Source organism: Pipra filicauda, unplaced genomic scaffold, assembly GCF_003945595.2.
Source record: "Pipra filicauda isolate LSUMZ 115617 unplaced genomic scaffold, ASM394559v2 scaffold283_size971201_pilon, whole genome shotgun sequence".
Lineage (NCBI taxonomy): Eukaryota > Metazoa > Chordata > Aves > Passeriformes > Pipridae > Pipra > Pipra filicauda.
This window is the reverse complement of record NW_024104402.1, coordinates 629,572-651,270: the sequence shown is the minus strand read 5'-3', so window position 1 is coordinate 651,270 and position 21,699 is coordinate 629,572. Positions and strand designations below refer to the sequence as shown.

Here is a 21,699-nt window from a genome sequence, read left to right as displayed (position 1 = left end):
GATCTGAAAACATGTAGTATAGCTTAAGACACCAACTACATAAGATGCATAGAGGAGCTGCACTGGCACCACATTTCTGCAATTTGCAATTCTGGGGAATAATTCTATAACAACCTAGTCAGTAATCAGACTTTAGAGAGGAATAAGAACAGAGAAGAGTGAAATAATAATGATAATAAAAAAGAATGAAAACTACATTTTTCTTTAATTATTTGGGCTGGGAATCAGTGAACTATCTTGATCTTTACACAGTAATTTCAAAGGATATACATTTAGCAGTTACTAGAATAGGTAAATACATTTATTTAGCTCTTGTTGAACAGAGCATAGTGCACAGCATTTACTGTAATAATTTTTGATCTTCTGATATTTTAATGTTACAATTACACTTGACTCAAGCCAACATATCTCTGAAAATATAAACACATTCTACAAAAACAATCGCTTTCCTACCTTCCTGCCACTTCCAAATGGTAATGGTATGTTCAGGATCCAGCCCTACGGACAGTAGCAGTTTGCCAGTGGCACTGAAACTAACTGAGCAAACGCCCTTTGAATGGTAGCACCGCAGCACTGACAGTGTCTGTTTGTTCATTGCATCCCACACATGGATAGAAGGAGCTGTAGCTACACAAATACAATTACATATCATTGGTATACATTTTGGAAATGTCTTATAACTTGCTTATAAGTTAAACAGTTAACATTTTTTAGTAAGACAAATACAACTGTTGTGATCAGGCAAGGAAAAAAAAAGAAAGAAAAGAAAGGAGATTTTGGCCTCCTTTGGAAACCAATTTACGGTAAACAGGATCACTAGATAGAACAAACAAGTTGGTCTCATTATATTACCAGAGATGAAAACTTTGCTTAACCTGTTATGGGACTTGTGAAGCACAGAAGAAGCTCTGACAGCCAGCTGTCTTCTGTTTTTCTCCTAGTAAAACTTAGATCAGCATGCTAACTCAAAAAACTTCATAAATATCAAGCAACTTATCAAGAATGTAATTTCTATGTGGGTCTTTCAGACAACTGATAGCTACAGAGAAATTAGTGCAAGGCCAAAATCTTCTTTCTACAAAATGGCCATCTGTCTGAAATGCATGCCCTCAAAGGAGAGTGTCAGCTGAATCATCATCCTGCTTACTGATGTACAAGAATTAGGGTATTTAGTTTGCATTCTTTGGACTGCAAGCTCTTTGCAGTAAAAACTGTCTTTCCATGCTACTAATGTATGTGACTATTTCTACCATAATGACAGCTAGGTTTTTCCCAAATGTAATGCCTTCTCAAAAGACCTTGCAATCCACACATAATTTGCAAACTCTGAACAGTATCTAGGGCATTTCCAGGACAGTAAGATTATCAAAATTCTTTACTTCTGATCTCTAGTAAATTTGACTGCAGAGTCTGGAGGTCATAGGTTCCTGTCATAAACAGAGATTCACATAATCTATGTTCTATTTCAGCTTCAACCTTTGTTTTTTTAATTAGCTAAATGTAGGCCCTGGAAGGCACGCACGTGATAGGAAACAGTAAGCACAGGGACCTAGGCAAAATTTTAGCCCCATGAAACTCAGTTCTTGAACATAATCCCATACCTCTTCCAAACCAGTCTTTAGAAAAATCTTCCTAATTTCTTTTCTTTCTCATTGGAATTTCCCCTCACGGCAGCAATATGGTTTTACCTTTACCTCTTGAAAGGTACTACAGCATAGTATGGACATGCCATTAAAACAGAAAGGGCAGGGGTTGACAACAACTGGCATGTCCCAAAATTTTCAGCAAACTCCTTGCTGTCCTTACGGGAAGCTGAGGGAAGAGAAAGCTTTATTATGGCTCTGAACATTTTTTTCCTCTTCAGCACTCCCCTTGGTAATCTCTGTATTGTCCTTGACCTCTGCACATACCCTATAACCTTGGTCAAAATTTTCCTTTTGGGTGGCAGACAGAAAATTTCACCTAGATTTCCTGAATAAGAACTGACAAAACCTTTCAGAGCAAGATTTGCAGGAGAGAGGACATGGACTCTGGGGTCCTCCTACTTGATGGACTTCTTCTGAATGTCTCTGTCCTGACACTGCATCCTGCTTTGGAGTACTCAACACTCTCATAGGAGAGATTTTCTAAGATGTCAGCTACTTCTGGGAGCAGTTCAATAAAGTTACCATGGGCTGGAAGGACAAAAAATATCTTCAGTAAGTTGGAGCAAATCTACACCTAGTTATTAGGCTGGAATGGTAAATTGAGTTTCCTATTACAAACATTACTGCTTCAAGAACTCCTGCGTCACTATAGACAACTGAAAATTGGAACTAGAAAATCAAAAGTTTTTGGTAAGAAAGTTGCCAAATAGCCATGGATAAATTTTAAGTGAAACTATTCAACTTTTAAATGAAGGCAGGCAGCAGCTTGGATTCCAGACTAATGGTTCCACAAAGAAGAAAAAAGTAAGAGTGCTTGTTTCAAGCAATGACAACAGAATTTAGTTATATATACAAGCTCAAACTGAAGTTGCAGTAGAAAGAAGGCAAGTGAAAGAGGGAAAGTGTCCAGGCACCATATGCAGGACTAAAGATGTTCTTTCATATAAATAGCCATATAATCACTGATTTTTTTTATACAGTTTAAAAGTGTGGGAAAAGGTACCTATATTCTTCCTCCCATCCTTAGAGCAAGCACAATTTGGCATATTTAAAAGAATTCAACACACATTAAAGATGTCATTGTACATATGTTCTTCACAGAACAAGCTTTAGGTCCACACGAAGATTATTATAGTTTCTAGCACACGTGAACACACATTTATGCATCTCTGAAGATTCTTCACAAGACGATTATGGTTGCTCAACAATGAACTCATTCACACACGATGGTGATGAATTTTTAAGATTGCAGTTGAAAAAACAACATGTTAATAAAAAATAGCCCAGTCAAGACTGTCAAACTGTCAAAGACCCAAAATGATACAGGAAAAAATTAAGCTGGCATCATAACAACATTTTGGATCAGTGGTAGTAACTGCATGACAATTGTACACAAATGTGAAAGGTGATTGGTTTTTTCACTCAGTCACCTAGGCCTCCTCAATGGAATTTACTTTAAAAATGCATATTAAAATTATACTCAATTGAATGTCTAAAGCAAACATTAATTGTCAGCCCCAACATGTCTGCAAAATCTGCAAGCATACACAGGAATGCTACAGTAGCAGTATGTATTAGAACTCACTAATCACTAAGCAGCAAGAAGGGAATATGCAACTACAAAAGTAGTTTTTAAGTGTGTTCTAACATTTTTTATTGTTTCTATATTTACAGTTTGCTGAGTTGTTGTGGTTAATATTCAGTGCTGACAGTAATATGACTGATACAGGGTTTTAATAAACTAAAAATGAATTCACATCACTTATGATTCTATAAAGCTGCAGATGGGTACTACTAGATAGGCTAACTAGACCTGAAGATGTTAAAATTTTATTTCCCTTACCTGACATATCTGCTGAGTCTCCTGTAATGGAAAAGCAGCAGAAAGATAATTAGATCAGAAATAAGGTAAGTGCTAAAGAAAATATACACCACATTTTGTGTAATTTCTTAACACACACCTTGATGATATCTCTTTGCATTGCAGCAGCACCAATACTGCTTTCAGTGTTAAAGATGAATAATCACTGATAAAAGGAAGCCACATCAGAAACAAATGATAGAATGAATATATTTTGATTTTCATTTTGAGTTACAACACAAAAATCTACTTTTGGTGTATGTTAGGTCTCTGTCAAAGTAAATGAAAAAGGTTTTTTACATGTTATCGATATTTTAACAAATTAAGTGGAAAAAAAATGCTGATTGCTTTTCTGCTAAGAAGTAGAGTTTGGGTCTGACCTTGAGAAATTGCAAATACACCCAATAATCTACAGAGCATTAAGAAATCAAGATTTTAAAGGTTCAGGTACTGCGAAGTATTACCAAGACTCTGCCTAGCATTACAGTTTAAAAATACTTGAGATAATGTTTCAGTAAATCTTTTGAAGATTACTATGTTTGCGCCAATCGTATCAGTAGGAAAAGTGGCAGCAGTTAAGCATGTTCTTTAAGGAGTATGTACTCCTTAATATTGCTAAGTGTTGTTTGCAGATATTTTGCTTCCTGCTCATTTTTCTGATTTAATTCCCTTCTTAAAACTATATGTTTTGTAGTCTAATTTTTAAGTGTCATCTCCCCCTGATTTGTATGCCTTAATCCATATTACAAAACAGTTAAAATTGTTCTACTGCTAGTTGATGTAGCAATGATTATGAAATCAAAAAAAGGCATTAAATCCTGTGTTTTTCTTGGGTAAGATGAACACTGAAGAAAAAGAAATTTCATATTCTTCCGGTACAGAACGGCAAGCAGAGCCAGATTAAGAAATATGCTGAAAAATCAAATTCCTAAGGACAATAAAAGGCCTGGAATTCCTGCAAATGTTCTTTGCAATCAAACCATAGGCAAAAATCTGCTGACAATTTTTTCCATTAAAATAATGTCTATTAACAATTTGTTTAAAGTTATGTAAGGCAAGAAACTCACCAAGACATGAAGCTATTTTAGCTAAGCAGTTACTATTATCAATGAGTCAATTTTAATGAGACATGCACCTAAAAATCCAAAAGACACAGGAAAGCAGGTAATAAACTGTGAAAAACTGACTGTATTTAGATGAAACATCTAAAATACACCTACACAAAAAATAAGCTATTTTGACTAAGATGCAATAAGGGGTTTTCTGTATGCTATGCACTGAAGAAAACAATGTGGGTTTGAATCTGCTGACAAACAACTGCAACCGGATTGTAGGACTACAAAGCTCCTTATTCTGCAAAATTTAGAAACAGCAGTTTCTATCAGCTGTGCAGATGCACAATGTGGTTTTTGCTTTTTCTTTTCTTTTTTTTTAACCTGGTTAGTTCATAGATCAGTTTTAATGGCACTATTAAACATATATACATTTTCCCTCTATTTTTAAATTTATCTGTAGGGAAACACCATTAGGGTTTTGGTTCTGCCAGGAATATAAAAAATATGTAGTATTAAACCACCAAATATGTATTATAAATCTGCTTGATGAGATAAAACCTACACAGTGTGACATAATTGAAGAATTCTGGCTTTAATCCATATAGAAATAAAGGTTAGCTTGATTCAGCTTCCTTGTATGGGCTATGACACCTTGGAAGGCCTAAGACAAGCTGATCATTCAATAAAAACAGACTAATTTCATGGGGCTTAAGATTTTAGAAAAAATAGTTTTGATAATACTCCAGACAAAAGATAAATTTAATCTTCTTTCATGCCTCAATATTTTTTGTCAGCTTTATTAAATTACATTCAAAAAAAACATGTAAAGAGGACAGGTAACTGAGTAACACTCATACAAACGGAGATAGCATAATCAAATATTTTTGTGATTTATCATGAACTTACAAAGCCCTAATTGCATGCTCTTATGTTCATTCTTTTTACAAAAATACAAACATACCTACTTGGCCAGTTGCCACTATGTTGGTAAACTTGGGGTGCTGATTAACAGTGAGGCACAAAATATCATCATTGTGTTCCTGGTAAAAAGACTGAGAGCCTAAAAAGAAAAAAAAAAAAAAGAGGTCAACTTTAATTAAAACACTTTCACACACATAGACACGGTCACTATTTGAAAATTTTATAATATTTCTTAGAAAAGAGGATTATGGTGATGTTGCATTCTGGAGCTTAAAACCAGAAAACAGAAACTCCTAATTTTTTATCTCTACTTTAACACACAGCACTCAATAATTCCAAACTACTCCTTCAAGTTTTCTACATCAAGTTGCTCAAATATCGCAGAAACAAATGGCATTTTGTTACTCAAAAAAGGACTAAGTTATCTAAAATAAATTGGTTAGTGGGAATGAACGTTTGTGATACAGTTGACTGAAAAGTAAAGCAAATAAAAATACTATTAACTTATTTTAGAAAAAAAAATTAAACTACAGGGACCCTGTTGTTAAGCTCTTTTAGTTTCTGTAATCATTTTAACATGCAAATTTTAAAAAACTAATATCAAAATAATAAAATCTTTACTTCCTTCAAAGTTTAGTCACCAGGAACATTTCAATATATTTAATTTGCTTATGCAGATATTATGAATCACCTCTACAGACTGAATTTTTCAGCAACAAATAATAATTCTTCCACATAGTTATTTAAAGCATATTAGTTACTTCATAAATTGTAACTTCATGTATGTGAAGAAATATTTTCCCTCAGAATTTTCTCCTACCTGTTGCCACATTGTACAAGATGCCAACAGACGCAGTATGATATATTACATCAGCACCATCATTCAAATAGTGCACATTGTTTCTGCAGTCCTTGCCTCGATACCCAAACACCAGCTCCAAAATTAGGTCCTAAAAAAGATATCCACATCTATTAGATACTCAAAGCCTTAAAGCAATTATGAACTTTACAATCTTTTGTAAGATTTAATTTTTAATTATGTCCTTATGTAGTAAATGAAAAGGAGTTTAACGATGTCTCAAACCAACAGAAATTGAGATTGTGCCTTCCCTGTCAGTTTACATTGCTGCTCGTTCCTGTCATACACAGTCATCTCACCCTTTCATATCTGTCTGGTGGATGCTGCAGACTATTTATGTGTGTATATGCACAGATATGTATATATACACAGAAAGAGATACTCATACACATGCACATAAATAAACAAATAGCAGTGAAGAGCATAACTCTTTTAATGCGGAAGACACTAAGAAACAAGGAATGACCAACACTGGTCCACAATGTAATTCCAGCTGGCAATTGAGAAAGTTGAATTTCAGCCTAAAACTTCTAGAACACTGATGTCAAAAGGCTGCTTATTATGCTACACCAAACATTTTATAACATTGACAATATTTGAGTTGGTATAAAGATCTGCATTTTCCAAAGTTAGATGAAATTTCCACTTCAGAGTAATCAAAAGTGAGTATATTTATTTGCAATTGCCATGTAATGAAAAAACAGGTTCCCAAGCTAAAGGTATCATTAATAGAATTTTTAGAATTATTTTAAAACTTTTATCAATGATGAATTTTAAATGAAGTTTTAGAGTAAATTAAAAAAAGTTTGGAATAAAAAATGTTTAGTTTTATTAGTGATAATACACCTTTTAACAATCCAGTCATCTACACAGGACATATTGATTTCTACAGACATTTCAAAGATTTTATGATTACTAAGAATTAAGTTGCACTCCATTTAATTTGCAAGAAAAAGAAATACAGGTTCTCTCACTTTTTCTGCTATTTACCCACTAGTTACTATTCCCATCTTTGATGTATTTAACATAAACCAATCATTTAATATATCCACAGACACATGTTCTGGCAAACAAAATCTTAAAAGGAGAGAAAGGGGAGATCAATGCTTTTCTTACCTCTATAGGTCTCTTTTTTTTCCCCACGTTATTTGTCTGAAGTTTCTCCGGCTGTGGCAATGCCCTACTAACTGGTGGTCTGAAATAAAGAACTGTGAATAAGAGAAGGCTGTCCGTCACCCATTCCATACTAACACAGTACCTTCCAACCTGCTAATGCATAGGGAAAATTTATACCCTATCCTACTTAACTCATATTTGTATTCATCTTTAAAAGGAATACCTCTGTCAAAGGAGAAAAACAAAACCCAAAATCCTTTAACATGCCAGGTTCTCTAACAATTCTTCAGCAGTCCATGGGGTTAATGCAAAGGCTTGTTTTAAAATGATTGACCACTTATAAAATATTCTTAGCTTTTTCAAGCTATGTTCTTAAGGTACTTCCATCTTCTCTGTAGTAATTTTTACTGAATAAAGTAAAAATGATTAATTACCTGATTAATCTAAATACTTGGGATACTCATTCCTGTTCCCACATGCCTTCAGTAGACCCTAACTTTTCCTATTTTTGTAATAATTTGCAAAAAACTCCAGGTGCACCTGCTCATTCACTCTTATATCAGCAGATACGAGATATCGATCAATGCTTACTTGGCAGTAAACCACGACCATGCAAATGCAGGAGTAAGAGCCATAATTTATGTTCCACTGTTCTGAATAGTCCAGATTTAATAAGGAAATCTCAGCTGGTTATATTTAACAAGTATCTGCAACATATCTTTCACATTATGTTCAACTGTTCATATACAAAGAAACATACAAACAAATGAGCTTTATTTATTAAAATTATGCAACTATTCCTAGTAATTTGCAGGAGCATTGGTTATTGATTCCATAGATACAGCATTTGTGGCAGTGATAAGAAATCTGTAAGCTTGACTGTTAAGAGGAACAATTAATTTAAAAATAAATTCTATGTATAGATTCAATGATATCCAGACGATTTAATCCAGTAGGCAGTGTAATAAACTAATATCACACATAAAGCAACAGGTTAGCTTGTTTTTCATATTCCTTCTTAGTACAAAGCACTTTTAATTTCACCTCTGCTCCTGCTCTTGAGTGATGAATTTGATTCAAAATAATGACTGTGTTTTCTAAGAACAATAAAATATGATTTGTTTTTACACTGTATATTTTGAACTAGTTATTCAAATAAAATAACATTTTCTTAGCTTTATTTCTTCATCCTGTCTAATTTCAGTATATTTATAGATTGATGTCATATCACGTAACAAAATATTTGTACACATTATAATGCAAATTATACTGCAACTACAAACTGTGTTCTGAGATGTTCCAGTTACTTCCTCTACTCTTAGAAACCTGTAAAGTACTTATGGGAAAAAAAATGACAAAAGCAAAATAGATGATGAAAAATTTCTCTCTGGTAAAGAAGTCTGTCATATGCCTGGATCACTCAAATTCAGCATCATACATCTAGATTTTATGAAATGTGAAACCTTTACAACAGAAAATCAAGTCCAGATATACCAAGAAATATTGCTACTTTACACTGCATAGTTAGTTAACACTCTGAGTCTTTTCACAGGGAGGGAATATGGGCTGCATTAAATTCTTATCAGAGCAAAGTATGAAATAATAATTTAAAGGTAAAAAGAAAATTCAAGGCGTGAAAGAAGATGAAAGATCATATTTCCTATTTCTTCATAAATAAGTGCAAGTTAGAACAGAGATCACTAACTTAAGTATGGAGAAAGACTTCTACAACTTCACGAAGAATGGTAGTCTAACACTTGGTTTTTGCTACTCCCAAAATTCTTTTTATTAAAAAACAGGCTTCTAATAAACTGGCAGTAAAGGCAAAATCTGGGGACCTTGACCATATATAGCAAGACAGGTCAGAAAAGGAGTCCAATATGGACATGCACTAAAGGTCTACTTGTTCAGAGACAAGTTAAAAGAAAGCAGCATTTAAATACAGTCTTTCAGTCCTGCTTGAAATTTGTGTGGTGGGAATGTACCCTCAGACTTCATTCTCAAAGGTCTTCAGTTCTTTTTTTCCTCTCCAAGGTTTCCAAATAGAAGGGATTCACATATACCTTGCAACAGAAAAGCAAGACATTTGAATTTCTTTTTCAATTATAGTCTGGGCCTAGCTCACAGACTTTCAGTATGTGAAGGTAAAAAAGTAATCTCCTACTTTTGGAAAAGAGGAGGAAAAGCAAACCAATCACAGTCTTGGGTGTCTTCATCGTCTATACAAGCACATTGACCAGCATAGAAACCATGGAATCTATTTCATTTCTGTCACCAATCCCAACATCCAATTTCATGACCACTCTTGAATCACAACTGTCTCTCAACCAGCTTTTATACTTGATGTGAAATTCCTAGCCTGCCAAGCTATTTTCCATGTCTTCTCTTCTGTCCTATCCCATCATTGACTCCTAGGATCCTCTCATCTAGTTTGTCATACTACAACAATAGCACTGCTAGGTAAAATTCTCACTTTTTCATTTTAAAATATAAAGAAAATACACTTTTATTTAGAATTTTCTAAATTTCTAAAAAACTCCCCAGTGTTTACCATATTAAATATATATGGAGAGAGGTCATCTAAAAGAGGAAAAAATGTTTGGCTGTGTTTGTTCCCCACTTTCACAGCAGATGAGCAATTTCAGTTACAAATACACTCATCAGGAGGCAACAGGTATCTCTCAGTGCTGTAGAAGTCTTGTCATTGCTGTGTGCTACCCAAACTGAATCAAATCCAATCAAGTAAAACTACTGAAATGCATGAACAGAAATTGAAAGGCACAGATTCAGTACACAGAATGGGCTTTCTGAAAGTATTTCGGTGACACAGAGAATAAAAACCTGCCCATATTCATTCAATTAAATGAAGAGACAAAGAGAAACTCATACAGTGCAGTTCCTCTTAAAATTTGCTGGGGTGGGGCAAGGAGAGGGAGGAATAAATCAGACAGCTTCATTAAACACCTGAGGTAAATTTACATTAAGATTCTCTCTTCTCTCCTAAAAAGAATTTTTTTCCCCAATATCTTTTTTAAATGGTCACACTGATATCCCAAAATATTACAAATAAAGTTTTGTTTGGATTTTTAAGTGGTTTGGGGTTTTTTGCATATGAATATAAATACTGCTCAAAAGGGAATTTTTAAGTTTTTTAGTACTTACAATCTGTGAAGTTAAATGACAAAACAATAACCAGTTCTCTGCCTATGAAATCAAAAGTCTCTGAAGAATGAGCAGGATTAACAAGTTAAATGAATTGCAAATACCCATGACTCTACATAACCTGTTATTTTATGGCTAATAATGATAGTTACTGAAACATATCTAATACCTGATTTGTGTAAAAAGTTAATGATATTAACTTTTAGCTGCTAACCAATTTTTTTTCCTACCTACAAGTTTACTTTGAATTCTAATTAAAATTTCTGAATTCCTTTGGCACCTCCGTAATTGCTGCTCATTTATTAGGTAACTAGGATCCCACTTAAAAATGCAAGTTCACTAAAAAGCACTTATACAAAAATGTTTTCTTAAAAACCACTTACGTAATGTTGACTTTGAAACCTTTTTTTTTTTTAAACTAAGTAAATGCAACATGTAGCTTTCTCTTTTTAAACATGGGAATTGGGAACAATGCCGAAGTGCCAAAAATTGGAAGATTGTATACCAGTGATTCTGTTGTTCTAACCATTAGTTTTCCCAAGAATCAGCTTTCCACTGTCAGATTACCTCTTCTCTCATCCCATGTAGCAGCAATAAAATCAAACAGCAGGTATAGTACGGAGTACTGCAGAAATGTGAGACTGTCCATGCTGTTTGTTGTGCATGCTGCTTCTATTGGTATGTTGCAGAACCCAAAAAGACTTCTGGAGGAAAAGAAATCCAGTTATCAAAGACATATTAAGGAGTAAAAAGAAAATCACAGTGCCACCTTACTCAGCTGTGAAGCATCAACATGTTACTGGAACTCAACATTTCTCTGCTGCTTCGTTCTAGAATATGGCATTTTTATAACACTTGCTGTCTGCTAATCCCTCATGATAGAATGGGAGAAGAGGTAAAACAGTCTCACATTAAACAACTGCTTGAGAAGACTGTCTATACTCAAAGGCTGCATGGATACAAATACAGGTTGATATCAACCTTAGCCAATCATTAGAGTACATTAACATCTGTACATCACCACACAACAGAATAAAGGGAATGTACACTGGTCAATAAAACTTGGCAACTTTTACTCAGCTTTATTATCTAACAAGTCACCTAAACAATTTATTGAAGTACCTATCCATGCAAGGCTAACTCTATACTGATCCAGAGCAGTGGAACCAGAATGCAAATTACAAGCACATAAGTATTTTTTTCCCACTTAAGTTTCAAGGCGACAACTTGTGCATTTAAAAGCAAGAATGTTGAAGGACAGAAGAATACATTTTCCAAGTGCATTTTTGAAGGTGTGAAAGCTGAAGATATTTTTCACTTGCTATTTAATGTGCAGGAAAGTGACTGATGGCATATACAACACACAGTGGTCATATGCCTGTATGCATAACTGGTTGCGTGCTCAAAAACTGTGTGCAAAAGATGGGAAGGAGAGCATGAATAAGATTTTGGGGTAAATGCACATACAGATGGGTTCAGTTTGAGCATGTGGAAGGAGAGTTCCAGCCATCTATCATAAGGGAAAAAAATATCTTAATATTGGTGCTTTATTTTCAAAATGAAAATAGAGTTGGTATATATATATTAATATTTCTTGTTATGAAACCATAACAATTGCATACAAGCATTTCTAAGTAGTGTGTGAAACAAAGAAATCCCTTTTTCACTTTTAGACATACCTTCAATATTACTGATACTGCTACCCATGTTGTCTTGTATGATGTTGTATTTCACTCCCTATTTTCATTATTGATACTGAGTTTCTAAAGTTATTAACAGAATAAGTATGAAGTATAGAATTAATTTTAACAGTAAGGATGACTTCTTTCAATTTACTCTTGGCAAGACCTTCAAAGTCACTTGTAAAAATTTATAGAGGTCTGATCTCTATTAGAAGATAATGAAATGTGGTAGTTTATAAATACTGTTTCTTGGTAATAATTACTCATAAATATTTTCAAGTGCCCTATGAGTAGTAAGTGCCAGTTTGTATCTATTAATGCAGATATAGGTAATCTAATACTTATATAATTTAATAATATATACACCTTGACATGTCAGGTGAGTCTGTCCCATCAAGTGCAAAACAGCTGTGCACTAGGAAACTGGAAAGGGAAAGAGTGCTACTCTCTATATTTTAATAAATATTATTGAAAAACACTACTTGTAAAACACAGGGCAGTTTAATAGTTTATGGAGTTAATTTTATATTGGTAGGTTTAAAAAAATCTGGCCTATTTTATGAAACAACTACAATGAATACCTGTAATTTATAATTTGTAATACAGCAATATTCTAAAGAGTGATAGGTGCATGGTATAGCACCCAACATGACAGATGGCTATTTAAGGAAAATGGGAGATGATAGTATATGATGGACTAGATAGCAAAATAAAAGCATTACCTGGAACCTCTTTTCAGCAGCAGATGGGAAAGAGAAAAGGATTACTTATACAAGTTTGGCTAAAAGTTAAGTGTCAGTGAATTATTCGTATAAATAATTACTATTGACTTCCTGGTTTGTTTACTTCTTTTTACAACAAGGGGATTACTCACTTCATAGACTTTGTAAATCTATTATTTGTATAGAAAACTCCCATTCGCTTAAATGGGAATTATGAACATGTGTTTGTATGAGAATAAAATTCTTAGGAATAATTCCTACTGTAAAGAGAAAGAAATCAGAAGCAGACCCAAAAACCTCCGAGGTATATCAAATGTTTAAAGAGTTGGCAAACACAACACTTGAATTTAATGCACAAAATTAGCTGATAGAATAGTCAACTCACTATTAGACATTCAAGTTCACTCATAAAAATACATCCAGTTATACTAAAATACAACTACCTCAGCCAGTCAAAATGTGTGGGCTATTGAGCTCTGCCGATATATACTGTTTTTTCATGACTATTTGATCCAGCTTATGTTAACTGAAGATACTTTGCACTGGATGGGTTTCCTCAGTCAGGTATGATGTACACTCCTATACCTCAACTAGCTGAAAATTATTATTAACCATCAGAATATATGGGCATGTATAGATTATTTCCTAATATCTGTAGTATGCACAGGCACTTTCCATTCGTTTGATTAGCAGGTACACTTCCACTGATGTGGTTAGAACAACCACGTAACTCCATTGCGGCAAGGAGGACACGAGTTAGTTTTTTTCACTTATAAGTGAAGCAAAAATAATTTAGGGAATAATTTAGGAAAAACTTACCTGAAAATTAAGAACACAATGTTAACAACTCACCAATTTACAAATGGATTTCTTCACCCATTGAAATTAATGTGTTTTACTCAATCTCTTCTAATTAGTTCTAACTTTATCCTGTAATGCAAGACTGATGCACTGTTTCCTCATATAGGAAACAGCTAAGCCTTTTCTCACAATAAAATCCAAATGTAGCTTAAACATGTTTTACAGTCAATAACATGCAATTCTTCAATGACTACAGAATTTAAATACCTTCAGATAATTTTCACAGTAAGCTCTATGCAGGGGAAATGAGAAATTCTCCAAGAACGGAGCTCAGTTTTCTCTTAGAATTTTCCTGAGTCCACTGAAACAAATTTTCATATAGTCAGAGGAAACTTTTTAGCTTTGATTTGGCAGTTTCAATTCTTTAATGTCCAATTCTACCATATGGACCACATATGACGCATCAAATTACTAGCTAGTAAATGTTTACGCATATGGAGATATGGCTGGATACCTAACTGGTACAAGGCAGATTTCATAAAAGGCTTTTGTTCAGTCTTCATCACTGAAATACAGAAGACTTCTGTGAAGCTGTATTCAACCTATCTAGCAATATGCCTGTGTTCCAGTTACCCCTTTCTTCAATAAATGCATTCTGTTCAGATAACTTCTTAGGTTCTGTTGATAAAATTAGTCTACACAGATCGTAAATCAAATACAAATCTTCCAACCTCCATCAGTGGGCCATGCAATCATTCCTCTAGACATTTCCTTTTTAGTTGCAAAATTAATAGATTTTTCTCTTTGCATTGAAAAAAGAAGATTATTTGGTAAAACTTGATACTTTGCTAATTGGCTTTTCCATTTCCTCAAAGACATGAATTTTAGTTCATCTTTGGGAGAAAGAAATAATTACCTCAAACTGGTAAAGGAAGACTATTCCTTTCCATGATGATGTTTCAGTCTACAGTTTTTTATACAAGAAACTAACAATAATTACATTTGTGCTTGGAAAGAATGAAATCTGAAATTTCAGGGGTTTCAGTCTCAAGGGTAATGCCCTGTACTAACACACATTTCAATGGGCATAAAGGTTGGCTTCAAAAAGGCCCATTTTCTAAACTGTTGTTTTTTAAAGAAGTTAACTTTAAATTTAAACTTTCCTGTAATCTAATTTATTCTGCAAACAGGGAAGAGAGAGAGAAAGAAGAAGCTGCTATCACAAAATCTCTTGCTATAATTTTTCATTTTGATTCCTCTCCCAGATCACACAAGTTGACAAAGTAAAAGGAGAAGATGATTTTTTAAAAAAGAGCTCTGGAATTTGTGCTATTTACATTGATATCACAAGTCACTAGATTAGCAAACAGAAAAATGTAATTGCATTCTGTTCATTTATCTAAAACATATAGAAAATGTTTGTTTAAAATCTCTGAATTTCTCCTTCAGTGGCAATTACAAGGTGATAATTATGAGTTTCAGATAAAGGAAATCTCATTTCAGTAGCTTCCTCCTTCTCTCACTCCTTTGGAAAAACAATTTAGTTTTATTTGCTGTCTGTATTGGGTAAAAATTCTTCACTTCTGAATCTGTAAAGGATTAGTTTGTAAATAATTTTTTGTTTCCTTCCCATTTTTACATCTGTCCATAAGTCCTTATAAACACTCAAAAAAAATCCTCAAGACAAAAAATAAGGAAATATATAAATAAAATCAGTTTTGCCACAATGCCTGGTTTGGAATTTACCTGGGAGTGGATGCAAAACATCCAAAGAATTTTTGAAAGATATAAGCCACTGGGATCTTTTCATGCAAGAGATCTCAGCACATGGACTGAGTAATGGTTTTAGCTGCCTGCAAATCTTTAAAATTTATGGTGAAAAATTACTGGAATCCTGGTTGTTTAGTTTTGAGATCTCTTGGTACAGCCATTCTTGTGTAAGTGACATTATTAACAGCATTTCCCCTTTGACAGTGATAAATAGTAAACTTCATGGAATATAAGAACAGAATAAGAATGGAGTGATATTCTCCAGAGTCATCTCCCAACCTCCAGTGATTTGCAGTTCAGGAAGTAGCTGAGCCAAAAGTGTTTTGTGTTTTCAAAATCAATCATGATGGATTTTTTTCTGAGTAATTTATCTAGCAAAAAAAATAGTAGAAAAAGATCCTTACTAAAGGATCAAAATGGTTTTCAAATTTATTTTGCCTTGCCGAGTATGCATAGTGCTATTACACAAACAAGCTAGAGACACAGTAGACATCTTTTCACAGAAAAAAATATTACCTATAAACATAATTATTCAGAAATCATAAATAATTCAAATTACAGACCTAAGTGCTGCCTCACAGCCACTGGCATGTTGTGTTTTCAACTGAAGTTGAAATAAGTATTCCCATTTCAGTGACATAGTATGGTAATTTCACTACTAGAGAATGGTATATATTAGTAGAGGTGGCCTTTGACAACACTGCAAGCAAACCTTAAACCAGTTGAATCTGAATGAAATCTTGAATTCAAATCCATAAGGTCTTTTTTAAAAGTTGCCTGAAATTTAAAGCTTTAACGTATTTCTATTCAGCGTATCAACTTTTACAGCACTAGCATCTCTAGGTTTAAAAAAAATAACTCCATCCCTTATTTTCTTTTGACTATTGAATTGCTTAAACAAGAAAAAGAAAAGTCCCAGAAAAACTTGGGAAAATCATGTTTGTCCTGACAGAAAAATAAAGGCAGTGCGACCTGGAAGTAGAAGCTGATGCAACTCACATCTCCAGTTAATGTGTTAGCCATAAAAATGATGAAGACACAGAAATGTCCACTGCTTTTAGTAAAACTGTGTTGTTGTGAAGGTAGAAAGAAATTTTTTTAACTTCTGCTATTTCAAAGAAAAAAGTAATTTATGAGCAAAACCATAAAGCTGAGAACAGGAAACTTTATTTGTTGAAGATCAAAAGTAATCCTTAGTTCAGATTCATGTTCTGGGAACTGCATTCAGATTTTGAATTAAGGGTCACTGGAAGAAAATAATTATGCTACAGCAAAAGCAGAATCACATGTTTGTTCACAGAGAAGTTACCTACCCACCAGACTACTGCATTTTGCAGCCTCTTCAGCCTGCTGTCCCTTTCTGACTCTAGGGATTCCTTCATTGGTTTCTGCAGCACTTTAGCAAAACACCACTGTTTTGACACACATGTTGACATATATTTGAATTTTTTATAGACTAAATGGCATAAAAGTGTCATTTCCTATGTCATCCTACTACTTAAAAAAAAACCAAGGTCAACTCAACCTTTCTCATAAATATTACAATCGAAATAATTTTAGTGAATCAATTTTTGAGCAATACGTGACTCTAAATACAGGCCACAGGGTCAGACTACAGCTCCTGGTCTTGCAGATGTGCTTTTGTGAGTCAGAACTAGGAAGCATATGAGATTTCAGGTAAGGTACTTCTTCTAGTGCTCTATTTTTATCTCATTTAATACTCTGGATACTAAAAGTCACACTCCTTTTATATAGAGGAACCTTCACTATCAAGCTAGGGTTTATGAATTACATATCAGCTGTCAGGCACAATCTTAAGTAGTAACCACATTTTTGGTTTGGTGTTTAAAGTCTTTATACATAGCTTTGGAGCTCAATTATCTTGTAGTATTTAACTCCATCTTCTCCCATAGAGAATTAAACACTTCCTACACTCTAGTAAAAGAGGTTCAGATAGTTTCTGAATAGAAATCTCCTCCATACACGAAGTCTAAATTAGTTGAAAGACATTCTCAGAAGCACATTGTACACTAGTGTGCACCTGTGATCCTGAGATTACAAGGATTCCAATAAAGTGTTACTACAAGAATCATATCTCTTCTGATGTTTGACAGTCAACATTAACAATCTTACACATAACATGGAATGCCGTGGATGTACGGTGTACACTCTGAACAGTTGTACTGTGTTTGCACAGCAGGGTTTGGGTAGCAGGAGGGGCTACCGGGGTGACATTATGAGAAGCTGCTAGCAACAGCAACTGGAGAAGAGCAGTGGGAATATGAGAGAGAAACAATGCTGCAAACACCAGGTTCAGTGAAGAAAGAGGGGGAGCAGGTGTTCCAGGCCCCTGCAGCTCGCTGTGAAGACCACAGTGAGGCAGGTGGTCCCCCTGCAGTCCATGGAGATCCACAGTGGACGGACAACCATGGAGGACAACACATTGGAGCAGGGGGATGCCCGAAGGAGGTTGTGACCCCATAGGAAGACTGTGCTGGAGCAGGTTCCTGGCAGGACCTGTGTCCCCATGGAGAGAGGAGCCCACACACTGGAGCTGGTTTGCTGGCAGGACTTGTGACCCTGTGGGAGTCATGCTACTGCAGTCAGTTCCTGAAGGACTGCATCCCATGCAAAGTGCTGGATCCACTGCAGCCCATGAGAAGGATGCACATTGGAGAAGTTCATGGAGGACTACCTTCCATGGGAGGGCCCTCACACTGGAGCAGGGGAAGAGTGTGAGGAGTCCTTCCCCTGAGGAGGAAGGAGTGGCAGCGACAATGGCTGAACTGACTGCAACCCCCATTCCCTGTCCCCCTGTGCTGCTGTGGGAGGAGGAGGTAGAGAACTCAGAAGTAAAGTTAAGCTCTGGAAGATGGGAGGAGTGGGGGTAAGGTGTTTTAAGGTTTAGGTTTTTTACTGATTAGACTGCTAACACATTCAAATAATTTCCCCAAGTTGAATCTGTTTTGCCTGTGACAGTAATCGGTGAGTGATCTGTCCTTGTCCTTTTTTCCACCCACGAGCCTTTGGTTATATTTTCTCTCACCAGTCCAACTGAGGAAGCAAGTGATAGAGCAGCTTTTGTGGGCACCTGGCATTCAGTCAGGGTCAAAGCAAAACTCTGTATAAGTTAACATGCTCTGAAAACTTATACAAAGACTTTACAGATGCACATTTTTTTCAAAAGTCTAAAACCAGAATTAATTTGATAGAGGTTGCTAGTGGTATGTTCTAAAATTTAGATGAAGGTAGCAGCTTTCTTGATTATGTCAAGTTGTCAAGAATTTAACACAATTGTATCATCTGGCACCACAGGTATGTGACTTCATCGAAACAGAGTCCAGGTAGGTATGAGAGGGCTTCTCCTTTCTTAATCAGTGTAGATCCAAGTGGCCTGGCACTTCAGTCTACAAGCCTGAAGGGTGGCCTACAGCCTAAGGATTTGCTGTGCTAAAATGTAAGAGCATGTTTTTGAGTTTGCATATATTCTAAATAGAGTATGTGCAAAAGCTCATAACCTAATGCAGGCACCTAAGCTAGAGACTCCCATATGAACACTATGAACACCCAGCAGCTCTGATCCTCAAGTAGTATAGCACATTAGTAAAATGCTGCTGCCAAGGCAATAATCTTTCTCTCGTTCCTGAAGCTTTATTAACTCCAACACAACACTGCAGCCATGGTGATACTGCTCAAACAGTCACTTGAGGCATCTCTGCAACATGCTCACTGCACTTTCTGTTCCATGCTGGACCTCTACAAAAACACTGTAATACAGTCTTACAAAAGTCCACAAGCAGTTAGGCAAGCTCTGATTCTGGCTACCGAAGTCAAGCTGTTCCTTAGTCACTCCAAAGTATTGAGGAAAGGAGGATGAGGTTTGAACACCTCCTCCCAAATACTCTATGTAGTGTTCACTCATGTCAACTCAGACTGAGAACTGGATGGATTTTTTTGATCCTTATCTCTTTTCTACCCATTAATGAGATACTATTTAATAGTAAAGAGATAAATCCTTCACTTCTATTTCAAAGTGCAATTACTTTCCTAAGCAGTTTGTTATTAAAATGCATTTAATCCTGGACTTTTTGTAAATAAACTTACCTTACTACCCCCTGCCTTCATAGGAAGCAAAAGGAAAGAGTAATAAAATAAAATAAAATTAATATCTATGACAGTAGACTAAAACATTTACCAATCTTATACAATATTAACTTTAGCAAAACAGAAATTAAAATATATACAGTAACCATAACCTGGTTTTACTCTTTACAAAAAACTTTTCTCTTAAGTTTTAGGGCCCCAGACTTTTAATAACACAATCAATGGAATTCTTTCATAACTTTTATGCATTCTGAATCAGAACTTAATTACCTTACTACAGAATTAATTCTCTTTTAATATTTTATTTGAAACTGAAAAACACAACTCACTCAGCTTCCAGAAACAATTCTTGAAAGAAACACAAGAGGTTTACAATTTCATTTAAAAAAAAAAATCTTTAATCATAGCTTTCATACCATGCACATTATTTCTTTTTGATTTCCACATCAAATAATCTAATTAAAAAAGAGAAAGACCGTTTCTCATTATAAATGCAAGACAGGGAACCACAGCATTAAACACAGGCATCCCACTCCCTCCTTCAGCAACACAACTTAAAAACAAAATAAACACAAAAAACTCCCACGGCATCAAATTGCATTTCTCAACAAGTGTATCACAGATGTGTCCAGCCTCACTGTGGAAAGAGGCATAAGCATCATAACAGAACTCCTCACATTCCTGCAGGAAATTTCCAATCTGCTATTTCACTATATCGTTACATCTAATTATACTGTGTTGTTTTGCTTACTTCCCTCTCTTTAATATTAGCATTCCTCAATTGCCATGTTAGGAATCCCTCTTTCCTTCTCCCTCACATATACTGTCCACATCTATTTTGCTGACAACAAACAACAACTTTCAGAGTCCTGTGCTCGGTTGCAGATTCTACAACAGCTAATGTTCTAGTGGTTATAAATTGGTTTTCTATTTCACATCTATTTTACCTTCTGGTCTTATTCTACTCTGCTCCTCACCCATTCACTTCTAAAGCATATAACAGTGAACCAAGCAATACAACTGACACGGCAAAGCAAGCAACTTCATTTTCCAAGACTCATTAACAGAAAATGCAGAACCACTGTAGACAGAAGGTACAAGTTATGTGGAGATAGAAGCAGTGCAACAAGCAATTAGAGCTGAATTTGTCAGAGTATTTTGTTGGTCGAACAAAGAAAGAGAGCTGTGTTTCATGAAAAAGATTGTACAGGCTAATGCCTATGATGTCATCACTAGATACCACTTAGTATTTAAGTTTCAAAAAGAATATATTCTTAAACACCAGCAAATAAATCAATTATCTCAAGAAACTCCCCAAACATAAGAATATACATACACCATTTGTAGTCTTTTGTGTTCTCTGAAAAATATATACAGCCTAGTCCTTCAGTAAGAATTTTCTTTTTCTTTCCTCCAAAGAAATGTTCAGACTCTTTTTATACATATCCTTTTAAGTTAAGAATTATATACTTCACTATAATTTTGTTTTACTATTATTATCTTTTCAGATTGATTTCTTGGCTAGAATTGTAATTTAGTAATTACCTTTCATCTAAGATTGGCTCCTTTTGTTGCAGATGAGGCTTATAATTTAGTAATTACCTTTCATCTAAGGTTGGCTCCTTTTGTTGCAGATGAGGCTTAATTCCAAACATTGGTCTAATGTTTGTTGATAAGGCTTTGATGGTGTAATTAATTTCATTTTCCCTTGTTACATCACTGTCATAACCTAACAAAACCAGAGTGAACAGTATCAAACCAAACTAAGGTACAAGAAAAAAAAATTAAATCATAATTTGTGCAGATTTCAACAATGTACTGGATTACAAAAACAATTATAGCATCTATTATTAGTAACATAAATACACAACAGAAACAAAGCAGCTGGGAATCATGAACATTGTTAATAAAAGGCATTCTAAGAAAAAAATTCCCTACAATATCTTCGTCGAAAAAATAATTAAAGAGTTCAAAGCTATCCCATTTCTGCTTGGTTGGCC

The 21,699-nt window shown here is 34.8% G+C and overlaps 1 protein-coding gene across 10 annotated transcripts in view; it reads right to left on the bottom strand.

Moving 5' to 3' along the window:
* The window catches only part of EML5 (EMAP like 5), a 109,920-nt gene that overhangs the window by 15,573 nt on the left and 72,648 nt on the right, over positions 1 to 21,699 (bottom strand). For 2 of the 10 annotated variants that reach the window (XM_027738607.2, XM_039382810.1), the window contains exons 27-34: positions 21,302 to 21,428; positions 19,700 to 19,714; positions 13,025 to 13,033; positions 7,459 to 7,537; positions 6,304 to 6,433; positions 5,524 to 5,622; positions 3,490 to 3,510; positions 454 to 627 (exon numbers count right to left, since the gene is read on the bottom strand). In XM_027738607.2, coding sequence (XP_027594408.1) covers positions 454 to 627; positions 3,490 to 3,510; positions 5,524 to 5,622; positions 6,304 to 6,433; positions 7,459 to 7,537; positions 13,025 to 13,033; positions 19,700 to 19,714; positions 21,302 to 21,428 — 654 coding nt within the window. Of the gene's footprint in view, positions 1 to 453; positions 628 to 3,489; positions 3,511 to 5,523; positions 5,623 to 6,303; positions 6,434 to 7,458; positions 7,551 to 13,024; positions 13,034 to 19,699; positions 19,715 to 21,301; positions 21,429 to 21,699 lie in introns of those variants that run through there. The other 8 variants (XM_039382811.1, XM_027738617.2, XM_027738624.2 and 5 more) reach the window with 8 other exon arrangements.